The sequence below is a fragment of the Vigna radiata genome, chromosome 7, assembly GCF_000741045.1.
Source record: "Vigna radiata var. radiata cultivar VC1973A chromosome 7, Vradiata_ver6, whole genome shotgun sequence".
Taxonomy (NCBI): Eukaryota; Viridiplantae; Streptophyta; class Magnoliopsida; order Fabales; family Fabaceae; genus Vigna; species Vigna radiata.
The window spans coordinates 39,114,972-39,135,429 of NC_028357.1; the positions used below are offsets into that span (position 1 = coordinate 39,114,972).

Below are 20,458 nucleotides of genomic sequence, written 5' to 3' on the forward strand. Positions count from 1 at the left end.
ACAGGTCTAGTTAAAATGTGATACAAGACATTTTCTGATCAGAAAACTAAGACATTGTTCACGTGAATTTAGGAGAGAGTAATTTAGAAGAGTTGAAGGTAATGTTTTTGGTTGTTTATTTGAATAAATTTGGAGGTAAACGAGAGTAGATTTGGAAGTAAAATTTATGAGAATTAGTCTAGGATTTAATTTATATGATAGATTAAAAAAATTTACTTCGAAATTTACTTTCACTTATTTCCAAATCTATTCAAATAAACAACAACAAAATTTATCATCAAATCCTCTCAATTACTCTCCCAAATCTACTCAAGTGAATAAGGCTTAAAGTGATAAATAAATTACTCTTTCAATTTTTTTTTAAATGAACTCTCTCACAAATTTGAATAATGATAAATAATACTTCCATTTTAATTTCTAACAAGAAAAATTTTATATAATGTTAAATACACTAAATTTTTTGTATGCTAAAAAAATGATTTTGTTTGTATAAAAAAAATAGGCAGAGGTATTAATAAATGAAATTTGAGTTTTGAGAGTGGAAGGAGTGTTTTTAACTGTAAGAAATAATATAAGAGTTGGCTAACAGGTCGGAAGTGACAAGTTTCAACCTCTATGTGTAGGTTTCATTTGATGGCATCATTCATAATTTTTGTCTCTGATTCATTGAGGGAGTAAATGAATCCACAGTGAGTGAAGCCTCGCAATTGCATGCTTCTTTGCAATAGAAAGTGCCGTCAGATTCAGATTGGAATTGGAATTGGAATCCACAGTTGAATTTGAATTTATGCTGTTGGGCTGCCGCCGGTTCTGGATTGACTGGTGAATCGGTGAAAGATGCGACGACGGGCTGCCGATTTTCGGCGCCCGGCTCGACGGAGGTTTTCATATTGGATCTGGCTTCTCCTCGCCTTCTCCTTTATTATTGCTCTCCTTCTCTTCCTTCTCCAACACAACCACCACCACCGAGATCCGCATCATTATCCTTTGCCGGTAACTTTCAACTTCTCTTTTCACTTTTCATTCCCAATCGCAACTAATTCATACCATACTCACGTATATCTTACATTTACTTAGCCGATAAGATTACGATGCCACTCATTAGATCCTATTTGAAATCATGTGTTTTCGGTTATTCACTCTTATTCACTAGCTTCACGCCATTAGCGTGCTCCTTTTTGGTAATTCGGTGTCTGTAAGTTTGGTGATAGATGAAGTTTGTCTACACTGAGCCAGCAAGAGTGCTTATGTTTTTTTTTTTTTAATTTTAGTAGGATGAGTTCATTGCGCGTTTTATATCAAATCTAGGGTAGATTCAACTTTACTTGCTCCTTTCCGAGGAGTTTATCTATACAAGTAACAATAGTAACGTTTATGGTTGGATGGGTTTTTGGTCGGGGAGGAGCCTTCAAGACTCTGTTCATATGGTCTGAATCTGTTTACTTTTGTTACCAGTGGCTTTAGCTTAGCATGTTAAATCATTTTTTTCATTTTTACATTGGGTACACTGGAATCTGTGTTTGAATCGTATTCGAAATACGAAGTAATGGAAATTGGTGATTGGTGAATTAACAAAAAAAAAATTAATTACCTTTTGTTCTTTTGAAATGTAAGAGATTAGAGAACTGGTACTATAGGTGGAGATCGTTTAGTAATTAACTACTAAAATGGGAAGCAGGCACTAATTACTGGGTTTGGGAACTGTTCTGTATTTGCTTGCACATCATTCCCCTTACAACTGTTCACTCACATGCTACCCAATCTTAAGAAATTTTTATGCCATAGTTTCTCATTTAATCAAAACCTGTGACTTGTTTCGATAGTCATTATACTTTTCAACAANAATCTATTACTCATTTGACTCCCCTTTCCGTGTCATGTTTAGTATCCATCTCTTGTTCATTTAACCTGTTTCCAGATAATCCGAATGATGATAAACTTTTCGTCATTCTATTATTTGCCATCCTTTGTTGTGGTTATCATGTGACGCTCTTTGAAGTCATCCAACAATCAGGAAAATATCTAAATCGATGACATGCTTCTCAGGAAATGTTTTCATGACTGAGTTTGGTTTGGATAAAATTATCGATAAACACTTACTGGATAAGGAAATGCAATGGTAAACTAAATCAAATTTCTCCAAACAAAAACTGAATTCAACATATGTACCTCGCCTTTTCTGAATTTTTATCTAATCTTTCCAAATCGGGTCATGATGCTAAATGTACGCATTTACTTCTGTATGCATAAATTACTTTCAAACTCAATTTTCTGTTTGATATCAAAATTATATTTTGAGTGAGTTCTCATCAATATGAAATAGTAAACAGGATTAAATAAGCTTTGATAGTGTAAAAGAGTGGGTCTTGAAGACTACTGATGCATTTAAAATAGACTATAAAAGTAAGAGACCAGAGACCTTAAATTAGAGTCCCAGAGAACTTATCCATTTCTATGCACCACTGGAATAGATATATTATATCTTCATATATCTTAGTTGCTGTTGTTACCTTTTAGTTAATATCACTTTCTGTTGTTACAACTTACAAGTATTCCTTTATTTGTCCGTTTTGGGTACTGATGGAGCAGGTTACTTTGCTTTGCAGGAGAGAAATGAAAGAGTTGAACAATTTGCTAAGGAGAGTTTGAATTTTACTCAAGAGATTTTAAGTGTTACGTCATTTTCACGACAGTTAGCAGAACAAATGATTCTGGCCAAAGCTTATGTGGTTATTGCCAAAGAGCATAACAATCTTCACCTTGCCTGGCAGCTTAGCTCAAAGATCAGGAATTGCCAACTTTTGCTTTCAAAAGCGGCCATCACTGGTGAGCCCATCACGTTGGAGGAAGCAGAGCCAATAATTAGAAGCCTTTCTCTTCTAATGTTTAAGGCACAAGATATCCATTATGACATTGCAACCACAATAGTGACCATGAGATCACATATTCAAGCTCTAGAAGAGCGAGCGAATGCAGCAATAGTTCAAAGCACCGTGTTTGGTCAAATAGCAGCTGAAGCAATACCCAAAAGTCTTCACTGTCTAAATGTGAAACTCATGTCTGATTGGCTAAGGATGCCTTCCCTGCAGGAACTCTCAGATGAGAGGAAAAACTCCCCACGGCTTGTGGACAACAATCTATATCATTTCTGCATATTTTCAGATAATGTACTGGCAACATCTGTAGTTGTAAACTCAACTGTCTCCAATGCTGACCATCCAAAGCAATTGGTCTTTCACATTGTCACTACTGGAGTCAGTTATGGGGTAATGCTAGCGTGGTTCCTACGCAATGACTTTAAAGGAGCCACCATAGAGATACAGAACATAGAGGAGTTTCATTGGTTGAATGCATCTTATTCTCCACTTGTGAAGCAGCTCCTCAATCCTGATTCAAGAACCTTCTATTTTGGAGCGTATCAAGATTTAAATGTTGAACCCAAAATGCGGAATCCCAAGTATCTTTCTTTATTGAATCATCTTCAGTTTTACATCCCTGAGATTTATCCGCAACTCGAGAAGGTTGTCTTCCTGGATGATGACCTTGTAGTCCAGAAGGATCTGACCCCACTTTTCTCACTGGATTTGCATGGGAATGTGAATGGTGCTGTGGAAACTTGTCTTGAAGCATTTCATCGATACTACAAGTATCTCAATTTCTCAAATTCAGTAATTAGCTCGAGATTTGATCCACAGGCATGTGCATGGGCATTTGGTATGAACATTTTTGACTTGGTTGCATGGAGGAAGGCAAATGTGACCGGAAGATATCACTATTGGCAAGAGCAGAATGCTGATGGGACACTCTGGAAGCTGGGGATACTTCCTCCTGCTCTTCTGTGTTTTTATGGTTTGACAGAGCCACTTGACAGAAGATGGCATGTTTTAGGATTGGGTTATGACCTAAATATTGACAATCGACTCATCGAAAGTGCGGCAGTCATTCACTTCAACGGGAACATGAAGCCGTGGTTGAAGTTAGCCATAGGCAGGTACAAGCCACTATGGGACAAGTACATAAATCAAAGTCACCCTCATCTTCAAGATTGTGTCACAAGTTGAAATGCACTACTTCTCGATTGCTTATGGATTATGCAATCTCAGATTATTTTATAGTCTTGATCTTTGGTTGCCTAAATGTAGAGTCAGAAGTAGAATTTTTTACTTTTCTAGGAATTATTTTTCATCCCCTCTCTTATCTATTCCCCAAATTTTCTTTTGAATCAATCTTGAAAGGAAGCAGAATGATTTCTTATACACTACAAAGTTTATATGCGTTAGGTGAAGAGATATGGGAGAAATCCATTTTTGGCCGGAAAGGCTATCTTTTCCCTTTATGCAAGTGATAGAGTGATTGTTCTTTATTAATTCTTGTAATAATTTATCAGCTCTTTCAAATACCAATGTAATCGAATGAAAACATTTTTCCCTTTTCCGTCGTGTTATGGGTTACAGAAATCTTACAGTTGCCTTTAGCCTTGTGAACGCAAACCAACTATAATTTGTTGGGTGTTGTAATCCCTTTAGAATACGTATCATTGTGAAGGATAAGGCAAACCAATTCAAAGCTGATTCTATTATCACTGTTGATTTTAGGCAATTGGTGGAACAAAGACAAGGATTGAGGAACAAACCAGTAAGTAAATTACCACAATGGTAGGACAATGACAGCATAGGTTACCATTTCAATTCCTCGCCTTTAATTTACCATAATAGCAGAACTGGTTACACTCGAACCATGTTTCAAACAACGTCTTGCCAATACATCTAACACTTAACATCAAATCACATTAAAACGAATAGCCATTGTTAACTACTTCGTATTTTGTTGTCTAAATATTGCTTTAATTGTAGTTTTTGTTCTCTCAGTACGTAACATTTTCTTTTTCAAATTGTTTTCTTTAACCGTGATTCACCCATAATAACATTATAATTATTGAAAACAGTTCTTTAAAATATTACATACTTCCAAGCTTCATATCCACTCATAAAAAGTACTTAATGAAAGATGGAATGATTTTGCTTTAAAATGTCATAAATGAACGGTTGGGATTGAATCTCTAATTACCTACGTTACCATATTGACTTGTGTATTTATGTAAATATTTCAAAAAGAAAATTATTGTACCATTTTGAATCATGACGAATTGACCCAAATATAAATTGGATTTAATATTTTCTCAACCTGACTCAATAAAGCATTGAGTTGAACCAATTTTTACAATTTTAATAAACAATATTGTTATAATGAGTTTATCCAATATAATTTGTCCTGAACTTGAAAAAAAAAATATTTGGGTTTGGATAAAAAGAGAAAAAAAATATGAAAAATTAGTAATACATGAATTAAACCACCAGGTAAATAAGGTGATATAGTAAATAATTATAAATAATCCAAATACAAACATAATTTTACAATCATATTTATTATCCTACTAGATTATTTTCGCATAAATGTTCTTCACAAACTATAAATAATAGTCGAATAAATATAGAGTAAAAAATATTGTAAAATTCACAATAGTTTACAAAAAAAAAAAAAATCTTTCACAAAATAATATTCATCAAAACAATCCATCAAAATATTTTCCACTAAAATCTCAACCTATCATGCTTAGAGGTATGAAAGTGGGTTTGAATCTCAAAGATTGGTATGACTCTTCATAAGACTGATTCAGGTTAGATTGTAAAACATATTTTTTTGAAGATTAAATTGAATTTGGCCTTCTTAATCCATGTCTTTTATAACTTTGACTCAAATTGAAGATAGGTTGACTAACAACAGTCTTTTATTATTATTTTTTATTATAATTATTTATCACTTTTAGGTCTTGTTTACTTGAGTGGATTTGGGAGAGAGTAATTGATAGGATTTGAAGATAAATTTTGTTTATGTTTATTTAAATAGATTTGGAGATAAGTGAGAGTAAATTTGGAAGTAAATTTTTTTAATTTGTCGCATAAATTAAATCATACACTAATTCTTACAAACTTTACTTTCAAATTCATTCTCGTTTACCTCCAAATTCACTCAAATAAACAATAACAAAAATTACTTTCAAATATAATCAATTACTCTCCTTCAAATTCACTTAAGTGAATAAGACCTTAATTATATAGAATGATATATTGGTTTTCTTTATAACAAAAATGTCGTTAGATGTTATTTGAATTATTTTGATGCTTAATTTTTTTATTTGTCAAATTATATATTGATAATTTGATTTTCATATATTATTTATATGATATAACTTAATAATTAGGATTAATGTTTAATTAAATAAATGAACACTTTGATTATATCACTATAATTAGGTAAGCTAAGTTATTTTACTTCCAGTGTACTACAATGAAATAAGTAAAAAACAAAGTACACTTAACCACAGTCCACCTAACTCACAAATATGTGATGGTTTAACTTAAGTAATTGATTTTTTACTCATAGAAGTGAGTTAAGTTGGGTTAACTTTTTCTTAGTTTAATTTATAGTGAGTCAACTTATGGTAAGTTAACTCTGGTGAGTAAACATGTAGGAATCAAGTTAATTAACTTTTAACAACCTTCCTTCTTAATCAATTACGGCACTGAGCGTGTTATGCAAGTTAAAATATTATATCAAGTAACTTAACCTAATGCCATTTAACATTTGACATGCTTATAGATAAGTTACATTTTCAACACTCATGCAATCAAAAAATTAATTTTCCTCAGCCCTATTAACACCTAATGATAGACAGAGATGTAAGCTAAGTGTACAAATTTATATGATATTATCAGTATTATGTTTATTTTACTAAAACCTTTATTATTTTTTCCTCAAAAAATCACCGCCTTATTTAATGTTCTCTTTCTTTTATGAATGAAAAAATTATTCCCTTTCTTTTCATGAGATTAAATTGAATGTTTACTCTTAATTTCATTCTAGTCTTTCATCTTCAACCTAGCTCCAAATGTCACATTTTAGTGGCAATTTTGTTATAGTTACTGTAGTAAGTAGTTCATCAGATAAAGTACTATAGTTTCTTCTGTTTACGGTACATCATTATACATTGTTCTTTTTCTCAAATGGGGCAATCTTTTCTATGGAAGTTAGTGATTCTGTCACGCTTTGTTAGAAGTTTGCGTTGTTAGGAATGGTTTATTACAACTTTCCCTATAATTTATTAACAACTGATACATCAAATTAATCTAAACTTATCTCATCATTCCGAAATTAACCAGTGGTTGGAAAAATAAACCATGCCAGATAGTTTTATCCCTCTATCTTACCACACCAAAGTTAACATTTTATAACATTACGAAACTTTTCCGTGACTTCTGTTTTTGAACTGAGCTTGGTACCTACTGCTAAGCTTAAAATTAACCTAATTTCTTCACAGAATGGACAATATAGTAGTGACACCTGACACTCAACGAAGTTTGAAGTTAAAAGGAAAGAATGTCGTCCTCCCCCTTCCCCCAAAACAAAAATATTAAAGGAAAAAATATAAGCATTGTATGAGGAAAGTCTATAATAAAGGAAAACACTGATAGATATTGTAGGAGAACCAACAAAAATTAAAAAGTACTGTAATTCTTTAAGAACTGTGCATAATAAAAACAAACAATGAAGTCTATATGCTGATCATCTAATTTGTGATAAATTAACTCTTAAAGTCTTTAAACTTCCCTTGCCAGAAAAGTTCACAGTTCTTTTCCACTCCAACAAACGGGAAGTGTTGGTTATCGTTTTGCCTTGACAAAGTCCACGTGGAGTCTCACGTGAGATTAAACTTTGATGTTTGATCTGGTTCACTAATAAAATTTACGCTGTAATTAACAGTTATGGTCTATCAGAGGTCAAGAGCATAGGTTATATTATATTGCGATGTATCGTACTTCCATGAAATGGATGGTTGTTTTCCCTTCAGCATTTATGGAAGATGATGGTTATAAAACCCCTGATAATGATAAGGTGATCACATTCACAACGTGGCACAAACTACATAAAAAAACACAGATGTCATCGATGATGGCAATCTGTACCTTGAAAAACATATAGATTTTCCTTTGACATAAGCGCATGAAGCATCATCAAATGTCAGAATACATTAAGCTCGGGAATCAGAAAAAGATCACTCAAATTTGGTGGCAGCAGGCCAAATTGAAATCTCAGAATACCCATCTTCAGTAGCACAAGCTCTGAACATGCCTGTTGTATTAAAAGGCATTGCAACTTCTCCTTTGGCAGACACAGCAACCAAACCAACAGTGCCTTTTGGCGTGCGTTCATGCACAACACAAGTCGCAGCTTCCTCGAGAGAAAGACCCTTAAACTCCATTAGAGCAGCGACATCTCTTGCCACAGTTCCTCGTATTATTGCTTCACCTTTGCCTGTTGCCGAAACCGCACAACGTGTATCAGCATAGGTCCCAGCACCTATGACCGGTGTGTCACCAATTCGGCCAACCATTTTGTTCACTAGTCCACCAGTAGATGTTGCAGAAGCTAAATTTCCATTACCATCAACAGCCACACACCCAACAGTTCCAATTTGACTATCACCATTAGCAATTGCTGTTTCTTTCTTAGTATCATTTTGGATAGGTTGGGTATAGTCAATCTACATATATGTGAATCAACACCGTTGGAAGAATAAAAAAGGAACTTTGAGGCGATTAATGTAAGGAAACAACTTATATGTACTTTCTTAAGCATGTTTTAGTATTGTTGTCTGATTAAAATTAGAGTACTTAAGCAATTTATATTAATATTTAATGCAAACCTGCATTGTACAAATGATTAAAATGAAATTACAATTCCGGCAAGAGGATGAGAATAAAAGCTACATTAGCATCAAAGTCTAATAAAAAAACACCGAAAAGAAATGAGTTTTGATATGAAAACAAACAGTTTGACATGAATAAAATATCCGCAAAGTAATTGCATGCATGCTTGGTTTCAAAATTAAGTACCTGGACCCTATTGGCTTCTATTGCCTGCTTTAGCCTTTCAATGTTTTCTGCGGTGATAAAATGGCTTGAATGGAGAGTCTCAACGCCCTGAAGACGAAGGATGATTAATGAGGAAGAAAAACGAGTGTTGTTGAAGTTATGGTAGTAATAAATGACGATGAAAAGAAAGGGAAAGGAGAGTAACTTGTTGTCTTGCAAATTCCTCTGCTCCATCGAAAGCTAGATAAATGTGAGGCGTCTTCTCCATGACCAATCGAGCGAGAGAGACGGCGTTGACAACCGTAGTGAGGCCAGAAACGGCTCCGCAATTCATAGTGGTGCCGTCCATGATTGAAGCTTCCATTTCGACGGTGCCTTTGGAAGTGAGCACAGATCCCTTCCCCGCGTTGAACTGCGGAATGTTCTCCAACTCCCGAACCTAAACACGCTCCAAAACAAAAACCGAATCAATAAATCACCATACATAAATACATAATACGTACTTGTGACGATGATTGATATGATACATACGACGCGCTCAACCACGTCGAGAGGAGGCAGTTTGGCTTTGAGACCTTCGACGCCGATATGGAGGCAGTGGCGGAGGGCTTCCTCTCGTGGCTGACGGCGCTCCGGTGGTAGCGAAAGGGGGATGTCACCGGCGCCGCCGTGTAGAGCTATGGCCCAACCCATTCGTTGGTGTTGTCTGTTGAGTGTGTCTCTGTTGTGAAGATGACTGGCACTTAACTACCCACACTAACTCCCATTCTCTATCATACTTTCACACGTCAAATCTCAAATACGTGTAAACAAGGATAAATATAAACACTCAATTATTATAAATTTTAAAAAAAATATCATAAATCAAGATCTTTCATAGAAAAACAATAAACCTTGCCATCTACATTAAGATAAAAAAAAAAAATCATAATAAGGATACTAAAAAAAAAAAAGGTGGGATTTGGTTTCAATTATTTTTATGAAAATGTGGAGAAAGTGCTCCTCATCCACTTCAGCCATGATTTCTGAACTGAAAATCACTTTAATAAAAGGTATCTTCTCAATTTCTCCAACTAGGCTTAAACATGTTTTTCAGGATTTCGATACAAAATTCAAATTAACTTTTGTCTCAAATGTCAAAATTAATAAGTTTGATTTTTAAATTTTAAAGTTAAATAAAGGGGTTTGTTAACACGTGTACTAAGTTGATACGTTTTAACAATGTATACCAGATTATAGTGGACAAAAATACTTTCATTTATCATGGATTCTAAGTTTTAAGGTCAAGGATATTTAAATAATTTTCATTCTCAAAACTAAAAAAAAGAAATCCCCAAACTCCATCGCTACTGTTGCCCCAATTGAAAAAAAAAATCAAAAACTCTTGCCAAAAATTTATTCTAAACGCCTGCAAAAGCTGATTCAGTGATAAAAAAGGGACATAAGAAAATTAAAGAAATAGGTATAGAAGAGCTCCCTAGGAATACAATTCAATTCTAGGTTGTAATCTTACATCATGTATACCATACCAAGAGAGAAAGGAAAAAGAAACACTTTGTGTAGAGGGAAAAGGATAATAGAGGGAAATATCCTGTTCTTTAAAAATATAATGAAATGTGGTGTAGATGTATAGATGATGTATGAAAATTTAATTGATTTATGAAAGTTTTATTTACATGATTTAATTTAAAAATGAAATTTAATAATAATAAGAAGGGAAAATATATAACACATCCCAGATCAAGAACAACAAATTACGATGTCGTAGGTTGTTGTGTGTGGCTGAGGGAGAGTACGGAGAGGAGAGAGAAACAAATTGGAGTGAGAGAGATAAGAGAGAAAGGATTGAGAAGAATGAGGGAGGTGAGCAAGGGGGTTTTTTTTTTTTTTTAGTTTTGAGAATGAAAATTATTTAAATATGCTTGATCTTAAAACTTAGAATCCATGATAAACGAAGGTATTTTTGTCTACTATAATCCGGTACACATTGTTAAAATGTATCAATTAAAAAATAAGCATACGCGTGTTAACAAACCCTATATAAATAAACTTTTTAATCCAAGTAAATTTATTTTACCGTATTAAACAGAATTTTAAAATAAAGTTTGAGTTTGTTACACTATTTACTACATTTCATTTCATTTTAAATATCATTCTATAACACTATTTAATACATAAAGTTGATACGGTTGAATTAAAAACACTGTATTTTTTTATTTAAGAGTCAAAATATAAATAGGGATGAATTTCCATTTTATTTTAAAATTATTTTAATTTTGTGAAGAAACCCTTTGAAAATTTTAATTATATTTTGGAAATAAGTAAATGCTATAAATATATATTAAAAATGAAGGTTAAAATGGCAACTATCACAGGATAAAGTTTATCCAATTCAAAAATAGTGAATCACAATAAACCCATACAAAATATAGGAGAGCGGACAATTTTTTAAAATACTATCAATCATATATTTATTACATCAAAATGAAACATCTGATCAGGAATTTAAGGCACAAATTATGGAACGTTTACTCCTAATTTATGTTAGTTTATTGTAGCAATTAAAAAAGATGCCTTGTAATGACCTTTCTTCAGTTTCATTTTCTCTTTAATTTCTGGTCAGTTTCAATAGGCAAAATGAAATTGTGTGAAATTTCTCACCCTCTCCCCATAAGTCATTGTGTATTGAATACTGTAACTCCCTGAGTTTGTCTGAATTCTTATACTAAACCAAGTTCTCCTAATTTTAATCTGTTTCCAAAGAACAAAACATGACCACAATGACATGTCTACTCAGATCATGTTTCTCTGTTTGTCGGTTGCCCTTAGGTAAAGTGAGAAAGCTAATTTCCTTTGCTTAATATTTTGTAGCTATACATTTTAAACAATCTTTTCATTCTTATTATACTCTCAACTTTTGTGGCAGCCAAAACCATGACATTCAACAAAAACGAGGAAAAAAACTTCAACAGTATCTGCAACACCAAAAAACACGTGAACAATCCAGTAATAAAGGACAAAGATGTTGGTGGGGTTCATTCAAGTTGGTCACTCTCTGCAGATGAAGATTACATAGTGTTTTGCTTTGGAAAGGATGTGGCACAAGAAAACAAAGGAGTCAAAGATCTCAATCACACAAGTTCAAGGCCAGTGAACAGGAAGGTATGCAATGCATGCATAAAATTTTGTTACCCTGTTTGGCTTTCTTCGATAACCTTTGATAACCTTTAGCAGCTCAAGTATGGTACGGATGAAGAACAAGACAGTGTCTGGAACATTCATGATGAACATGATGGAGCTTCTGTAGTTCACTACCACCACCCTCAACTATCCTTGCATCAAAAGGGCACACAGAAACAAAGGGACGTTGAGGGAATTGAAGAGTCTGCAGAATCAAGAAACTCTGACCAATCTGAGGGCACTAGAAATTCTTTTGCCTTCCCTGTGTAAGTTAATTTCATTACACAAATAGCAAAGGAATAGTTTAATTATGATTAGAAAAAGACAGTATGAATTAAAATGAACGGTGTTGATGGTTTTGTTTGAAAAAATACAGACTAGCTTGGGAATGGATTGGAAGCCCTGTACAAATGCCAAAATCAGAAGCTTTGCACCTGAAGAAGCACAAGTCCAGAGCTGTCACATTTCAGTGTTGTAGATTCTGATGCCTGCACATTCTTTTATTTTATTATTTTGTATGATTTTTTTTTTTCAGATATTAGTCACTTGTGTTCATAGTCAATCCGTTGATATGTATTTTCAGGTCTAATTCATGAAAATTACTCAAAATTTAATATGTTGCTTGCTTTGGTTTTACACACATTAATTTACATCCATGTGCGACATATCATATCCAATGTACGACCAAATGCAATGTTAAAATAAGATAATTAATTTACAACCAAAAGGAAAGTCCCTGCCACCCAAGCCAAGCTTGGAGTTAGCCCATTTAAACCTGAGGTGAACTTTAAAATGTAACATATCTATAATTCAAAATATACATAATAATTATATTACTTATTAAAATAAGTTTATTTATAGTTTAAAATAAATAATTATTATGTACAAAATTTCTAAATTATTCCTTTGAAAATATCTCACTTAAAATTTATGAAAATATAAAATGTTTCTTATCAAAATTTGTTTATTTAATTGTATCATTTAAACAAACAAAATATTCATACCAAAATTATATTTTAAATAACACAACATATATTTCATAAAAAACCTCTTGTTAAATATCCTCAATAATCCCGTATCCATTAAACACAATTTAAATATTCATTCTAATTTCCTTCTTCGTTCCTTGGCCGGAATTAACGTTATAAGTAAAATAATTACAAATTACTACTACTATTACTATTCTCATCATTACAACAACTATTATCATAACTATTGTTTAATGTTTATCTTGCTTTTACTGAAATATTATATCATATTATATAATATCTTCACCAAATGTGTCATAAATCGATTTATACAAGAGTCAAAAGATAATCATCAACTGGGTCGACGCAGAGAGGTAAAAGGTATAATAATGCCTACTAATCAGTCATTGCCGTTCCTCTCATTCAAGAAAAATGGTATAGGTTTTAAAATTTCCACTGGTTTACATGTTCAATAGATATGGACTATAGAAGGAATTAACCAGAAAACAACTTGGGAACAGAGTGTAATTTTACACAAATACTTTGGCATTCTAAGCCGTAACAGGTGTGAAAAGGAGACGGTACATATATATATATATATATATATATATATATATATATATATATATATATATATATAACTACTGCAAATGGGAATCAGCTGCTAGAAGAAAACTTGCAGAATGCCACTTAAAAGAGAAACTAAAACAAATCAGGTGATGATTAACTCTGGTTTTGAAAAATCGGATCCATTGGTCTGGTGAAATTCTGAATGCAGTTAGACCCGCGAGAACACATTTTTACTTCATTGAACATGCTCGTTTAGTACTTCGTCACATAAACGGCACAACTTTAAATATTTGTTCAGAAACAGGCTTGTAAGAAAATCAATCTCCCTAAGACAGGATAAGTGCCTTACCATTTTGACTAAAGGGACATAACGTGTAGACACATCAAATAAAACTAGTGACTTTACAGGTTAAAATCTTTGGATTTGAAAACAAATGACTGAAGATGTAACCTAGCATTAGCAGCAGCCGCAATAGATTCCTCGTCTTGTCTTTCCTTGGTAATACCAACAGCAGCCATATAAGCTTTTCTAGCTTCTTCCATTTCCTGTAAATCCATCTCGTCCAAATCATCCTGTTCAACGTTTACTTGAAAAGGTCAGCATTCAAGGATTAGATATTTATGCATACTAACACAATTCTGTTCTAGAAAACAAAGATATACACTAAAAGTCGATTTGGTAGGTAAGAAAGAAGTAGAATGGACAAAGCAGGAATCGTAGAATGAATGAAACAGAAAAGGCACATGAAAACAGATTAGAAATAAATCAAACAACAAATATTGTTTTCACTCTCTCCCTCCTATTTTCATTCTACCAAACAATTTATAAATTTATAGTCTCGTACCACATACCCCTTTACTGAAGTGAAAAGAATTAATAGAATCACTGAATTTGTAAGCATGCACAAGTGGAAGCCACGCACGCTGATAAACAAGTTATTCACGTATCTTGAACCAGGAAGGCAATCCAAATCATAGTGCAGTGTTGAAATTGTTACCATAAACATGCGGAAAAATATGCTGTGTACATTTGAAAAATATTCATAAACTCACAATACTTGGCAGATGACTGAAATCATAAGGCTTCACATCATAATTGTCGGTGTATTTAGCAGTGTCAGTTTTTGATAATCCTTCCAGTAATAACGTGAATGATGAAATATCCGCTTGCATGGAACCTAGCTCATCCTGAAGTTTCTCTACTTTCTTGGTGGATGTCATAGCTTCCCACTGTATCTTTTCAAGAGCAGCTTGCTTGTCTGCGAGCTTAATCTGTGGAAAAGGAGACCTGTTAATGTGTGAAAAGAAGTACTTTAAAACTTCCCTGAGGGATATAAGGTTGGCTTGGTGGTAAAAGTGGAAGGGAGGAAGGAATAGATGGGCCATGGGTTTAAATCCCGGCTAACAAAAATTAAAATGTAACAACTAACTTCTTGCTGATAAAAAAACAAAAACTTTAAAACCTCCCCCTCACCAAGGAATTGAGGAATTCTTTCCCCCTATATATTATCTATCAGAAACTAAGATTGGATAAGGCAGTATAAGATCTGAACACAACATTTTATTTCATTGCATTCTATGATTGAGGTTCATAAAGTCCAAATAAACCTATAGTCCCCCTATATAGATGTATGAAGCGTGCGTATTAAGTGAATAGGTATCATTAAGTCTAAGTGTTAAACTTGGCTAACGTAGATGATATAGAAAGACCTTATGACAAATTACTAATGGAAAAAAAAAATTAAGAAGCGGATCATTACTTTAGCATCAGAGAGCTGCTGTTGCGTAAACCTAAGTAACGTGTCCTTTTCTGAAGCCTGGTGTTTCAGCTCATCAAGTTTTGCGCTAAAAGCATTCAACTGGTCTCTTGTGTTTTCTGCTGACCTTAGAAGTTCATCTTTCTCCAACAATTTCCTCTGAAGTTCCTCTACCTGCTCCTTCAACACATTCAACTCTTCACTGTCTCTTGAAGAAAATGTGGAATAAGCATCAATGTCATTGCCACCAAATTTTCCTTGTTCTTTTTCTCCATGATCCCTTTTCTTTTTGGCAGGAATAGACTGGGCAGCATTCCTACTTTTAGTATCCGTTACCTATCAGAGGATGTAAATGATTCACTACAACAATCACGGTAAAGAAATGCAGTCACTCAGTCATAATGCACTATGCACAGAAAATTTAGCATTTATGAGAAATTGTTCTTTCAAAAGAATATTTTCAGACTACCCTATGAACAAGACAGGAAAAAAACTAAAATAACGGCAATAAGCAAGTTCAATCTATAGTAAGAAATCGATACAGATATTTATAAATTGAACTTCAACATTTGGAAATAGGACTAAAGCTCATGTTACTTGAACTACATAATATCAATTGTCAGTCAGAAAAACCACCTGATTTGAATAACAAAATCTACATCACCAGAGTCATACGAACGGATCTAGCATTCCTTCGCTCGTGTTGTATAACATTATTATTATTATATCACATTATAAACAAAGACCTTTCTGCTCATCATCTTACTGAAGGTTTTCCAGTCTAAACTAATGGAAATTTTTTGTTCAGTGGTTCAATCTTCACTGACTGAGTCAAGGTGGTAGCAGTGCCAACCACCTGTGTTGAGAACATGGGTTTGAATCTCAACTTCTAAGGAAGAAGCTGTTGTAAAGAGGCAGTTAACCCATGTGCTAACATGATCAAACATGGATTAGTCTCCCAAGCAATTCAAAGGGCCCAAACCAATAGGGATACTTCATGGGTTCAACAAAAGGGAGAAAAGGGGAAGTGAACTATTCAAACGAAGGGATTTAATTAGCTGATGAAGTATGTAAAAGGTCCAAATACACAAGCACATATTTCAGATATAATATGAAAAAAAAGGACAGTCAGCAACGCACGGATATTTTCCATAACATACAAAGGATTGAAAATTATTAAATTTCATAATCAAAAGTCCAAGTATCACTAGAACTACATTTGTTTCAAATCAGGAGATTGAAGAGACAGAATAATACAGTTTTGTTATCTTACTCAAATTGTGTCGTCATTTACATGAATAAATATCATATTCAAACCCATGCATAAAAGTTTCCCAGAAGTAAATGTTGCTAGACATTAACTTATGATTATGGACACATGTACAACATGCATTTAAGAGCAGTAAAAAGTACCAAATGTGGTAAGTTGGAAATATACAGAGCTTTTCTGGTATTTGTGCTTGAGGAGGAAATAGCTTAGTTCCATAATTTTTCATATAGATCTTCCATCATGGCACCACTCATAAATCATAAAAGCAGTCAAAATATGAAATATCATGCCACACAAGGATACTTGTACTAATACCACAGATTCAAAATTAGGTAAAGCTTCAGCCTGTATTGATAACTGAAACTGAAGTGTGACAGATTCAAGTGAGAGTTTAAACAGAAAGATGGAAACAACAAAAACTAACTCTGCATCATTGCAAGGTTGTCAAATTCTTGAGTTAATTCCTAATTATTAATTGTTTACTAACCTAGGTAGAGAAAACAAGTTAACTATATTGCACTCATAAATTTTTCAATTTTTTTTTACATTAGTTAAGGAGTTGAGTATATCAGCCAGGTCTACGGAGGTTCCATAAGTAAAACAACCTTGATTGTAGCTGCCATGATAGAGAATTTCAAATATTTGCATAATATATCCAAAGGAAGGAAGTCCTTAATTGCTCCCATGATTGAACATGTAGAGCAAGATTTATGAAGATTACAATAGACCCAAAAGAAAGGGAAATTTCGAAGAAATGGAAAAAGTTTTAAACAACCGCAGAGGGAAAAGGTGATCCGGTCTTACTCTTTTAGACAACGATTCTCTTGTAGGTGTCTTGGTGTAGATCATGGAACCACGCCGCGTGAACGAACTGTTCGCTTTACGATCCTAATCATAATTACACAACACAGTAATTAAGATAATTAAATATAAATTCAAGAACACCAAATGTCAGAAGATCGCCAATTGTCACAAGTGACTAGATTTCAAGATGTTGTCAGCACACAAGCCAATACAGTAAAGTGGAAGTTACATAATTCCCAAGTTGTTATTTCCTTTTCCTCTTGCAAAAAAAAAAAAAACAATTTTTTCCTCCTTTCTGCGTTACCCTGAATTCGGAAGAAAGGAGAGGGAAAAGGGTTGAAGGGTTGGAGGGCTTACGATGAGTGACTGAACGAGAGGGACAATGCCGACGAGGTCGTTGAAAAGGTCGCGATCCAAATTGGTATTGGGCGCCGCACCGGACGCTAACGCGTGCTCTTTCGATGAAAGCCATGAATTGGTCTCAGACAACTCCGAATTCTCCTGCAAATCCATGAAACGCTGCATTTTCTGCACTTCTCGCCGCAGTGGAGAGGAGAGAGAAAGTTAGAGAGAGAAAGACACTGAGCAGACTGCACTTTGAAAATGCCTCACTCCAGACAGACAAAACAAAACAACGGATATTCATCTTTAAATGACGGATATGCCCCTTCACCTCCCTCTTACAATTACATAACCCTGCTAAAGTTTAAATATATCTAATGTTGAAATTTAAAGTGAATTCAATTTTAATCTCTTAAATTAAAAATATTCTATTTTCCAAACACTATATTGTTTTCACCTCAAAATATTAAATTTTAGATACTAAAAAAATAAAAAAATTTATTTTAAATTCTCAAATTCAGTATTTAAAAGTTTTAACCATATTTTTTAAAAATTTGAGAAATTAAAGTAAACTTTTCTACACTTAGAAGATAAAAATAACTTTATTTAAAATTTCAATAGATCATTTTAATGGTATTGAAAATGGAAGAACTAAAATATTTTTTTTAATTATTTTAAATTTTAAATCTTTTAAAAGTAAAACATTTTAACTTTAAAGAATTGTTTCTCCATGATATAGTATTGCAAAAATGAGAATAATGTAAGAAATTGCTACAAGTTTTATTATCATCAACTTAAAATTAATTTTTTTAATAGTATACCTTATTCATCCACAAAAACGGTAATTAACATTATCGGAGAGTTAATTATAACAAAAATTAATAGTATTAAGTAATACCATCAAAATTATAATATACAAGTGAGGTGCAAATCTTATAAATTGGTTTTATGAGATTAAGTTAGACTTAAAGTTTAATTCTAACATTATATCATAATCATAATTAGAACCTATCAAATCCATGATGAAACAAATATTATTAACATGATGTTACATAGCATATTTTATATTATTAGACTAATTTTTTATCTAAATTTCGTTTATTTGAAAGTGTAAAGGCTTAGATTTTGTGGGTTTGGAAAATTTTTCATACTAAGTTTAGGATCCGTCCTTAGAAAACAATTAATCTAGTGATGATTTTGACCCCTACCTAAAATTGGAAATCATTTTCAAATGCATTGATATTTTTAAGTGAAACCCATGTCATAATTATTGTGCTTTAAATCTATTTTAAGTTCCACCAAGAAGATAGGCCAAAATGTATAGATTTTAGGTTCCATAAAAGTTATCATAATGGTAAATAGACCAACTTTTGTGATGCATACACTTTTACTTACAGAAAATTCTTGGGATTGAAAAAATTATATCACCAAAGTCTAACTTTTCACAAATCTCATAAATACCATAATTATTTAGCTCCCTTTCTAAAATTCTATTTTTAGGTATATTAAATATGTTTTTGAGGGCTAACAAAGTTTTTCATATTAAATACAGAATACATCCTTAAAAAAATATTAAATTTAGAGATCTTTTGTACGTCCCATATTTTTAAGTGAAATCAAAATAAATAAATAAATAAACTGTTTTATTGATCTAAATTTGTATCGTGTCACCCCAAGATGATAGGTCCAAATATACAGATTTAGAATCTCGTATAAATAATCAGAATGAGACATTTTTTCAACTTTGACAGAACACAACTTTTTGCTTGGGAAAATTTTGGCGCGAAACATTTTTTTTATATATTTAAACGACCGAAGTCTAATATTTCACCAAAATATAATACACATCAGAGTTATTTAACTCACTTTAAATGTTTATTTTGTTGTAAAACTATTACTTAAGCTTTAAATTCATCTTTCAAAATTGCTTAATTTGAAAATATTTTCATACGAAATTTAAAATTCATAATTCAAAACAAACTCAATTCAAAAGTTATTTAAACCTACAATACAACTTTAAACAATCTTCATCTATATTTTATTTTTAATTGATATTCATCATTTCTAGCACATCCCACATTAAAATATATATATATATATATATATATATATATATATATATATATATATAAATAAATGTTTGACTATATATTGACAGTGACTTAATAATAATAATATTATAAATTAAACAAACTATTTAAACTTTAGGTTAATCTTAGAAAAATAAACTTTAAACTTAACTTTACAATTAACTGGTAAATTATTTACATTTTTATACAGTGAATTTGAATCTTCAAAGCCAATAGTGAGTGGCAGAAAGAAGTGATGACATTCAGGTGAAACATGGAACGCACAAATGAACAGGTTGATCGACATGCAGATTTATCTGGGACGGGCATCTTCTTGTGCATTAGATCCTCAATTTCTCCTACATCGTGCGTTGTTTATGGAACAAAATCCAATGACAGCAAATTAAGCAGAACATATCCTCAATCAGTCAATTATACATATGCAGCACATATTAATGATACCATACATCTGTCGGATACAATATGTTATATGTATCATACAGTTATTCTTAAAAATATACAAGATATGATTATATATCTATATGTCTGCGTTATAAATATCTAT

The 20,458-nt window shown here is 32.6% G+C and overlaps 3 protein-coding genes across 3 annotated transcripts; 1 reads left to right on the top strand and 2 right to left on the bottom strand.

Annotated features, from left to right (window-relative positions):
* Positions 1-549: 549 nt before the first annotated feature.
* On the top strand, positions 550-4,474 carry LOC106765707 (probable galacturonosyltransferase 11). Its single transcript, XM_014650411.2, has 2 exons — positions 550-993; positions 2,607-4,474. Exons 1-2 carry the CDS (start codon positions 838-840, stop codon positions 4,059-4,061), a joined length of 1,611 nt encoding a protein of 536 aa, XP_014505897.1. The 5' UTR covers positions 550-837; the 3' UTR covers positions 4,062-4,474.
* Positions 4,475-7,943: 3,469 nt separating this feature from the next.
* On the bottom strand, positions 7,944-9,719 carry LOC106766881 (isoaspartyl peptidase/L-asparaginase). Its single transcript, XM_014651659.2, has 4 exons — positions 9,465-9,719; positions 9,139-9,372; positions 8,955-9,041; positions 7,944-8,602 (listed from the first exon to the last, which is right to left on the bottom strand). The coding sequence occupies exons 1-4, from the start codon at positions 9,624-9,626 to the stop codon at positions 8,114-8,116; spliced, it is 972 nt and encodes a 323-aa protein (XP_014507145.1). The 5' UTR covers positions 9,627-9,719; the 3' UTR covers positions 7,944-8,113.
* Positions 9,720-13,854: 4,135 nt separating this feature from the next.
* LOC106765805 (protein MICROTUBULE BINDING PROTEIN 2C) lies at positions 13,855-18,106 on the bottom strand. Its single transcript, XM_014650547.2, has 5 exons — positions 17,840-18,106; positions 17,483-17,566; positions 15,412-15,744; positions 14,705-14,923; positions 13,855-14,224 (listed from the first exon to the last, which is right to left on the bottom strand). Exons 1-5 carry the CDS (start codon positions 18,005-18,007, stop codon positions 14,054-14,056), a joined length of 975 nt encoding a protein of 324 aa, XP_014506033.1. The 5' UTR covers positions 18,008-18,106; the 3' UTR covers positions 13,855-14,053.
* Positions 18,107-20,458: the final 2,352 nt, after the last annotated feature.

What these genes read in the sequence shown, in the direction of transcription:
- LOC106765707 (XM_014650411.2), top strand. Translation starts at nt 838, where the DNA reads ATGCGACGACGGGCTGCCGATTTTCGGCGCCCGGCTCGACGGAGGTTT. An exon ending in CGCATCATTATCCTTTGCCG is followed by an intron (nt 994 to 2,606) that starts GTAACTTTCAAC and finishes TTTGCTTTGCAG; the next exon opens with GAGAGAAATGAAAGAGTTGA.
- LOC106766881 (XM_014651659.2), bottom strand. Translation starts at nt 9,626, where the DNA reads ATGGGTTGGGCCATAGCTCTACACGGCGGCGCCGGTGACATCCCCCTT. An exon ending in TCGACGTGGTTGAGCGCGTC is followed by an intron (nt 9,373 to 9,464) that starts GTATGTATCATA and finishes GAGCGTGTTTAG; the next exon opens with GTTCGGGAGTTGGAGAACAT. An exon ending in AGGAATTTGCAAGACAACAA is followed by an intron (nt 9,042 to 9,138) that starts GTTACTCTCCTT and finishes CTTCGTCTTCAG; the next exon opens with GGCGTTGAGACTCTCCATTC.
- LOC106765805 (XM_014650547.2), bottom strand. Translation starts at nt 18,007, where the DNA reads ATGCAGCGTTTCATGGATTTGCAGGAGAATTCGGAGTTGTCTGAGACC. An exon ending in CTCTCGTTCAGTCACTCATC is followed by an intron (nt 17,567 to 17,839) that starts GTAAGCCCTCCA and finishes AATTATGATTAG; the next exon opens with GATCGTAAAGCGAACAGTTC. An exon ending in AGCAGCTCTCTGATGCTAAA is followed by an intron (nt 14,924 to 15,411) that starts GTAATGATCCGC and finishes CCTTTTCCACAG; the next exon opens with ATTAAGCTCGCAGACAAGCA.